This window comes from Molothrus ater, chromosome 4, assembly GCF_012460135.2.
Source record: "Molothrus ater isolate BHLD 08-10-18 breed brown headed cowbird chromosome 4, BPBGC_Mater_1.1, whole genome shotgun sequence".
NCBI lineage: Eukaryota > Metazoa > Chordata > Aves > Passeriformes > Icteridae > Molothrus > Molothrus ater.
The window spans coordinates 10,928,357-10,936,746 of record NC_050481.2 but is presented as its reverse complement, the minus strand read 5'-3'; the positions used below and the strand labels follow the sequence as shown (position 1 = coordinate 10,936,746).

The 8,390-nt window shown below is 52.1% G+C and overlaps 1 protein-coding gene across 2 annotated transcripts; it reads left to right on the top strand.

Annotated features, from left to right (window-relative positions):
* The first annotated feature begins 1,238 nt into the window (after window positions 1-1,238).
* Window positions 1,239-7,644, top strand: GRSF1 (G-rich RNA sequence binding factor 1). 2 transcript variants are annotated; one of them, XM_036381622.1, is made up of 10 exons: window positions 1,239-1,409; window positions 1,502-1,646; window positions 2,302-2,457; window positions 2,760-2,900; window positions 3,473-3,602; window positions 5,280-5,440; window positions 5,567-5,694; window positions 6,246-6,381; window positions 6,596-6,668; window positions 7,414-7,644. In XM_036381622.1, the coding sequence occupies exons 1-9, from the start codon at window positions 1,239-1,241 to the stop codon at window positions 6,652-6,654; spliced, it is 1,227 nt and encodes a 408-aa protein (XP_036237515.1). In that variant the 3' UTR covers window positions 6,655-6,668; window positions 7,414-7,644. The 2 variants fall into 2 exon arrangements, with proteins under 2 accessions (XP_036237515.1, XP_036237514.1); XM_036381621.1 differs by having other exon boundaries at window positions 6,596-6,673.
* Window positions 7,645-8,390: the final 746 nt, after the last annotated feature.

The following is an 8,390-nucleotide window of genomic DNA, read 5'->3' as shown; positions in this document are numbered from 1 at the left end:
CTACAGCTACAGGGTGCTGGAAAAGAGAGGAGCATCCTGGCTCTCATGGTCTTCCTGGTCCAGCTGGGGTCCTGCTGGGTCTGGCCCATCCTCCTTCTGGATGCCTGCCTGAATACCCTGGATCTGAACCTCCACATTCCCTCCCTGGGTTCCTCCACCGTTGGGGTTTGGGATTCCAGCTTGCCTTTTCCTACTCATTTTGCTTCATCCTAAAAAAAATTTTTCTGGGTTCAGCAGGACCTACCTTCCCCACATGTGCACTTAGAAGCCAGTGCCAGCTCTTTCCCCCTTATCCCTCTTGGATGCAGTAATGACAGCAGGACTGTCTTCCCAGACCACCTGGAAGGTTCTGCCTGTTGAGACCTTCAAGCAGGGGTGGGAGTGAGGGGGAGAAAATCATCTCTCCTGGAAAATCAGTCTCCTGGGAAGGGGTGTAAAAGGCTTGTCCACGATGAAGCCCAACCTAAAACTTTTTTATTGAGAGAATCCATCTCTGCCTTGGGCTCATCCCCACAGCGTGGGCAGCAGGGGAGGGGGGATTCCTCCCCTCTGCCCTGCTCAGGTGAGACCCCACCTGGAATGCTGCATCCAGCCCTGGGGTCCTCAGCACTGACAGGACTTTGACCAGTTGGCACAAGTCCAGAGGGGGCCACCAAGGTTAGCCGAGGGAGGGAGCACCTCTGCTGAGAGGAAAAGCTGGGGAAATTAGGATGTTTCCAGCCTGAAAAAGCTGCTGTGACCCAATGGCAGCCTTCCAGTGCCTGAATGGAGCCTGCAAGAAAGATGGACGCTGCTTACAAGGGCCTGGAGTGACAGCACAAGGGGGAATTCCCACTGACAGAAGAGAAAGTTAGATGGGATATTGGGAAGAAATTCATCCCTGTGAGGCCCTGGCACAGGTTGCCCAGATAAACTCTGGCTGCCGGATCCCTGGAAGTATTCATGTCCAGGATGGACGGGGGGCCTGGAGCAACCTGGTCTAGCGTACTTGTCTCTGCCCATGGCAGGGGTGGAACGGGGTGATCTTTAAGTTCCGTTCCAAGCCAGGCCGTTCTAAGCCAAGCTCTGTGACAGGAAAAGCCCGCGGTGACACCCGCCCGGCCCGTCCCGGGGCGCTGGGCAGAGCGGCGGGCACCCCCCAGCCCGGCGGTGCCCGGGAAGCGCTTTCTGTGCAGCGCCTGCCGGGAAGGAAGGAAGGGAGGAGGGAAGGTCGAAGGGGCGGAGCCGCGATACCCGGCATGGCCGTGGCCGCCGCTGCCCGCCGCGCTCTGTGCGTGCTGCTGCTGGGCCGGGGCCCGGCGCTGCCGCCCGCGCTGCGCCTGCCCTGGCCCCGGCCCCGGCCCGGCCCGGTCCCGGCCCTGCTCTCGGCCCCAGCCCCGCTCCGCGCCGCCCTCCGCGCATACAGCCAGGTACGGCCGCGGGAAAATGGCGGGCACCGACCCCTGCGGGAAACCGCGGCCTCCCGCCCTCACCCGGGGCTCTTCTCGTGTGTCCGCGCCAGGTCACGGATGCTCCGTCCCACGAAGGCCGCCTGTCAGAGGAGAAGCCCGCCTCACCCAAGGCGGAGAGCGACACTGTCTACCTCATCAGGGCAGAAGGATTCCCGTTCTCGTGCACCGAGGAAGATGTCCTTACCTTCTTTGATAGTATGGGTGTTCATTTTCCTGGCTAACTGTTCTGCATGCTGGTATTAGCCCATTAGCTCATGCCTGCTTAACAGAGGGAAAATATAGAGATCGTTAACCAGAGAAAGATGAGGTCTTATTATTGCTGCAAAATTATTCACAACTGACACATATAAAGGGAATAATAATCAACATCCAAACTGCTGGATACTGACTAGAATCTCATCCTTATGGTCTCTTAAATTTATTTGCACGCGTCTTTCTCTTCTTAATCAGTGTCTCCAGAGCAAAGGCAATGCAAATCAAAGTGATGCTCTTACAGGCCATTATGGCTGGCCCAAACTCCTCTCTTTTTAAGAAACTGGAGGGTTTTACTAATTAGTTCAAACTGCGGTGTTGTTTTCTGATTCTTATTCATAGCTTCTATATACCTTTGTGGGGCTGATCCTCCCTACTGTCAGACAGTGCTGCATCCTCCCAGAGGTCAGATACAAGTTTTTAAATTACTTGCTAGCCTGCCAAACTAAAGCAAGTCAGTGTGACATTAGACTTCATGTTAGAAATGCAGGTGTGCTGCCCTTTGTTCTGCAGTGCTGAGGGACAGGCCTCCAGCCCTGCAGTCAGGGCACAGAGATCCCCGTGTCTGATGCAGTGCTGTGTGTCCCTTGGTTTGCAGGCTGTAGAATTCGGAACGGTGAGAACGGGATACACTTCCTCTTAAACAGGGATGGGAGGCGCAGGGGGGATGCCTTGATCGAGCTGGAGTCCAAAGCAGACGTGCAGAGAGCCCTGGAGAAGCACCTGAGGTACATGGGCCCACGTTACGTGAAAGGTGGGTTTGGAGCAGCGGGAGTTAACATTGCAGTGAAATTCCCCAGGGAATGAATGAGAGCTCCTTGGGTAGTGCAGAGGCACAGCAGGGGAGCAGAGCAGCGGATCAGCCACCATTGGGCCAAAATGTCCTGGGCTGGCCAGGGAAAGCAGAGGGGCATGAGCAAGGAGCATGGGCTGGGGGAGGAAACAGCATGGAGCTTTGCGGGGGGGAAGGCTGCCTTACAAGAGGGAGGGAGTGCCTGCAGAGCGCTGCCTTGCAGTGCCCTGTGGGACAGCCCTCCATGGCTGCATTCCTTGCAGTGTTTGAGGTGCACGACAGCGATGTGGAGGGCTTGCTGCGCAGCCTGCGCGACGAGTCGCAGGCCATGAGCGACGGAGTGGTGCTGCTCCGAGGCCTCCCCTTCACCTCCACCGAGGAGGACATTGCAGATTTCTTCTCAGGTAACTCAGCCTGGGCCATGCCCTTCCTTTACCAGGCATTCACTTCCTTAAGTAGATGCTGTTGTTCCTCACAGGACAAGGCAAAACACGTGCAGCCTCAAACACCTTAAACACCCCAAGGAGTTGCTGTTCCCCAGAAGTCACACAGGCTTTCTGAGCACCCTGCAGAGTTTCCCTGCCCCTCTGACCTTGTGCAGGTCTAGCCCAGGATCAGTACTTTCAGCACTCTGATTTCGGGCCAGGAGGAATTAAGGAAAAAAACTACCATAATAAGAGAAAATTTCAAGACCATTTGTGCTCTGGATCTGCTTGTTGTCCAGAAGCTGGATTCACTTGAAACCTCAGATTGATTCCTTTTTTAATTAAGTCTTCTGTTAAAACTTTCTTAAAGCAATAAAAAATGGAGTTTAAAAAAGCTACTTAGGCCATCGTGAGCAGTTGTTTCAGAACTATTTAGCTGCCCAATTAGCTTTCAAAAACCAGAAAAATCAGAGGGGAAAAAAAAAGGCTTTCTGAGCTATAGCACAAATTTCTGCCACAGCCAATGCCTTTTTCTCCCCTGCCATCTCTAGGTCTGAAAATCACAGACATTGCTTTCATTTACCGGGGAGACAGAAGAACAGGAGAAGCTTTTGTGCAGTTTGCCACTCCGGAAATGGCAGCTAAGGCCCTGCTGCGGCACAGGGAATATATGGGAAGCAGGTACGTGCTTCCCTGGACTTCAGGGGCCAGGAGAATGTGTTGTGAGGCACCTGTGGGACTTGGAGCTTCCTGCTGGGTGAAACAGCTCATCTCACACTCACAGTGTGATGCAGGGGGGCCTCCTAGAAAGTCTCCAGATTTTCAGGTATTCCTGAAGGCATTCTCATCCCAATGAAAAGGTGTGACAGCCTCCAGAGTGGGGAACACTAGATAGACGCAGTCTGCCCAGGCCTCAGTGTCCTGTGCCTCCTTCAGACACGTAATCCTGCCAGATTTGCAGCAGGTTCCTCCATGCTTTGGGCAGTTTTGGCAGCTGCCCTCCTGCCCTTCAGCCCGTTGCCCAGCACAGCCTGTGCTTCCTCTCAAGGAATGTCTGTTTGAAGCACCTGCCTGGAGTCCATTCCCAGCAGGGACTGCTGGCCAGCACTGCACCATCTCCCACCTCTTGGGTGGCTGCATCCCCTTGGGAATTACACCATTTTATTCACCTGAGCCCTGTGCCACACACTTGCCTCATAAGAACCTCTTTCCTCTCAAACAGAAGCACAAGGCCACCTTTTCCCAGAGTCATAATATAATTTAGGTTAAAAAAGGCCTTTAAGATCATTGTGTCCAGCTATTAACCTAAACAGTGCCCTGCCCAGCCCCAAACCCTGTCTGTAAGCACCACATCCACACAGCTTTTAAATTAGCTGTGTTCAGAAAAGAAAACCCAAACAACCAAAGCTGCATTTCCCTGCTGAGTTTTCTGACTTCAATAATCTATAAAACTTTATCTGTACCCCACATATTAAAAGTTTTCCAAACCTTACCTCTCCCCCTGCACACCAACTTCCTTTTATTTCCTTGCTTCCTGTTTCCAGACTGCATTTCTTTGTGTTTGTCAATCTCCCCGCTCATACTAAAAGCAAACAGCTGCTCCACGGGCAGAATTTGATTAATTACTTAATTGATTTAATAGGACTTGCCTTTTCTTGAGTAGAGCCTAATTCCAAATCTACTGTTAATTTTTTTCTGTCAGAACAAGAGCTGACGTGACTCATCCATCTGGCTCACACACCTCCATTTCCATGTGATTAGCCAAGAAATTGAGGGGTTTTCAAATTTGCTGGCACCTGGCTCCCATCCGTTATTCCTGGCTTTATCCAGAGCTGGCCTCCAGGAGCACCCAATGCTGAGTGGGGACTCGGGGGTGCTGAGCCGTCGGCCTGTACCCAGGGTTACTTCCCTTACTCTGGCTGCTCCCTTCAGGAAGGGTGGAAGGCCCCCTCCCTTGGATGTCCATATTTCCTTTTCCTTCAGTGCTCTGGAAACTGCCTGATTTAACACTGCTGGTGAAATCCCATCCATTTCATAGGTATATAGAAAATTTAAGGGCTCCACTGAAGTGTTTCCTGTGACTGTGTGCATCTTGGGCCTCTACTTGTTCTGAGACCTGTTTTGGGGCTGGGTAGGGTGATTTGGGGTTGTAGGAATCAGTGCAGTTTGCAGAAGTGTAGCGAGGGAAAAGCAGCCTCAAAGAGAACTGTGCCAGTGAAATGAGTTAATTCTTCAGTGCCTTGGCAGGGCTCTCACCCCCAGTACCTGAGCAGGGCCAAGGCAGGACACAGCTGGAAGGTGCTTTCTCCAAGGCCTGAGTGCCAGGTGTGCCACGTGCTCTCTCCCTTTGGGCTGCAGGTACATAGAGGTGTACGTGAGCAGAAAGCACCAGATGCAAAGGCACATGCCCTACAGCAGGCAGCTGACAGCCTATTCCAGGGCCAGAAGAGAGTATGAGTCCATCTCTGAAGACAGGGGCTGGAGAGACACTGCAGGCTCCCATGCCGAAGGAGAAATCAGTGAGTCCCTCCCTGTCGTGAGTGCTCCTCGAGGCCTCTTTGTGTCATCCCACATACTCATGGCTATCACATGAGGGAGGGCAGCACTGCAGGCACTAGTAATGTTTTTTTCCCTCCTTTCCACAGAACTGAGCAGGGAAGGAACAGAAAGCTCCAGGAACGTTTCAGAGTCTGAGATTGCCTCATCACCACCACAGCATTTTGTCCACATGAGGGGTTTTCCTTCCCAAGCTAGTGCCCAGGATATAATAAATGTGAGTAACAGGCTATGGATGGAGTGTGGCTCTGTCATTACCTGTGAAAACCCTCAGGGATTGCAGGCTCCTACTTAATTGGTGTCTGTTAGTCCTCAATGCCATGTGGCTTTGAACAGCTCTGGCCTCAGGCACAGCACAGATCTGCTCCTCTCCCTGAATAAGAAAGAATTAAGGCTGGCTGGGATGTCTCAATATCCGTCACTGGGCTTGAGGAGCCCTTGAGAATCTAAAGCAAATTTCAGAGTAGCTGACTGCACAGAAATGTTAACAGTGTACACGGAGCTGCACCGGTGTGTACAGAACATGGGTGCAGTGTGAGGACTTTTGTTCCTGGTGGGAGTTCCTATGCCAGGAGCTCACAGGGGGTGGGACAGCTGGCTGGGGACTGCCTGCGCTTCACCCAGATGGATCAGAGAGCCTTTTGTTGCTCAGGAGCTCAGATACCCCTCCATGGGTTGGTGGGTTTTGGGAGTAAAAGCACTGAGTTTCTGGGGAATAGGGTGTGTTATTGTTGTTTCTTTCTCACCAAACTCTTTTCTCCTTTTCAGTTTTTTGCTCCGCTGAGGCCTACAAGGATCTTGGTGGAATATAACTCCCTTGGAGATGCCACAGGAGAGGCAGATGTGCATTTTGAGAGCCACGAGGATGCAGTCGCAGCGATGGCCAAGGAGGGGTCACAGATGGGTAAGTCAGAAAAAGAAAGGGGGTCCTACAGTCCTGGGATTGAGACCTCAGGGGGCTTGGCACAGCTGGTCCAGCTGCTGTTGTACACTGTGCAGAGATCACTTGAGTGTGGCTTTCCAAGTTGTGATGTGCCGTGGACTTTGCAGAGAAAAAAAAAATCTAATGTAACACATGCAAGTGTCTGACCTCAGCCTACCTCTCTTCCCTTGCCCAGAGTGCAGTGCCATTGAATTGTTCCTGAACAAACATCCCAAGGGACAGGAGAACTGCTAGTGACAGCGGCACAGGTTTGGTGAGCACATCCCTCTCCGTCCTTCCTGCTTTCTTTGTAGCAATGCATGCCCCAGGCTCACAACCCAAAGGGTAAAACATAGAGGGGCTGAAGGGAACCACTCCTGGCCTGACAGCAGGTGTCCAGTCTGATCCCACAGCCTGCACCTCCAGATTCCACAGGTGCCAGTCCTGCAGCAGGAAAAGCTCTGCTGGGGTTATATTCCCTGGCAAAGAGAGGAAACATGGCTAAACATTTCCCAGAGATGTGGCCTCATAGCAATTAGTCTTTTGGATGGGGTGGGGTTTGATGTGACCATCAGAGAGGGTGGACAGCTTGTTCCATGAATTCCCCTCAGAAAGTGGGGGGTGGTGGTTGCTGCTCCCCAGGTCCTGGTCCCTGCAGCAGGGAGGGCAGCCCACCCATCCTGGGTTTGTCATCCAGGACAAGGACAAGCCCTTGGGGCAGGTTCAGGATGTGCAGTCCGACCTCTTTCCTGCATCCCACGCTTCTTTGGCAGCTCCTTCCTGTTGATGCTTGTGCTGGGGGAATTAAACACCCCCATCCCGTGTGCCTGTGCTGCAGCCCCACCTGAGCATGTCCTACCTGGAGTCTGGGGTATTTTACTATTGCCAAACTGCTCTATTTAATTCTAATAGAGGATTAAGTGGGAATAAAATGCAGTGGGCATTGGAGAAAAAAGGAAAACATGCACACTGAGAGAGTGAATGATTTATATTTTTCCTCTCCCTTGTTTTTAGGCCAGGCGAACACATTCCGTGGATATGAGCGTGAAGATCAGGTCCAAGTGTCACCAGTCGGCGAGGAGGACATGCTAAGATTAGATCAGCCTTATGTGAGAGCTTGTAATAAATGTGACGTGTGGGGAGCTGCACCAGCTGCAGCGGGAATGGCCAAGGCTCCAGAGTGGAGCAGTCCAGGGCCCCAGGTGCATCAGGCTGCATTAATAAAACACCAGGATTGCCAATTAACAGCTGAGTGATCTAAGACCTCACACAGGTGCACACTGTTGCTCTGAATCCTCTCAATACCTCAAACCCAACAGGAATGGGATGGAAAGACCACTCAGGAGGCAGGATATGAATGATCAAGGGGTTTTTTTGTGTGGAACAAAATTAACATCAGAAAACCTGCCCCCCCCCATTCCCAAGGTCCAGATGTGAGCCCACCCTGGCATCACACAGAATACCTGAGCACAGAGGGAGCTGGCAGCCAGCAGTCCTGCTCCCACCTTCCCAAAGGCCAGGCCTATGGCGGCCACCAGTGCTGGAGGGGGTCAGCCACCTCCCTGCTTCATGGAGTTTAATCCTCCATTTCCAGTTTAATGCTCCATCTGGGTCTTATTTTCTCCTCTGGGGATGAGACACACTGAGGTTGGGTGCAGGAGTTCACACTGCTGGATGTGTACAGTAAGTACTCACAATTATTGACACTAAATTCAGTGTTTTCTCCATTCACTGTCTGTGTCTCACCCCTTCTGAGAACTCAGAAATTCACTTGAATTCCAGGCTTTTGCTATTTTAGCACTGTTTAGAACTCCTGCCATACTTTAAGGGATATCAGCAAGGAAATGGGACAGAAAGCTGCAGAGGAGGGGCAGAAGAGTAGAAGTTGGGTGGCTGAACATGCCAAGTGCTAAAAGGATGGAGGAGAGATGATTGCTGGTAGAAAGCAGTACCAACCCTGTCCCGTATCTTGGCTCCAAGAGGCTTTTTAA

Coding starts and splice junctions, on each gene's coding strand:
- GRSF1 (XM_036381622.1), top strand. CDS start 1,239: ATGGCCGTGGCCGCCGCTGCCCGCCGCGCTCTGTGCGTGCTGCTGCTG. Junction 1,410..1,501: donor CCCTCCGCGCATACAGCCAG/GTACGGCCGCGG, acceptor TGTCCGCGCCAG/GTCACGGATGCTCCGTCCCA. Junction 2,901..3,472: donor CATTGCAGATTTCTTCTCAG/GTAACTCAGCCT, acceptor TGCCATCTCTAG/GTCTGAAAATCACAGACATT.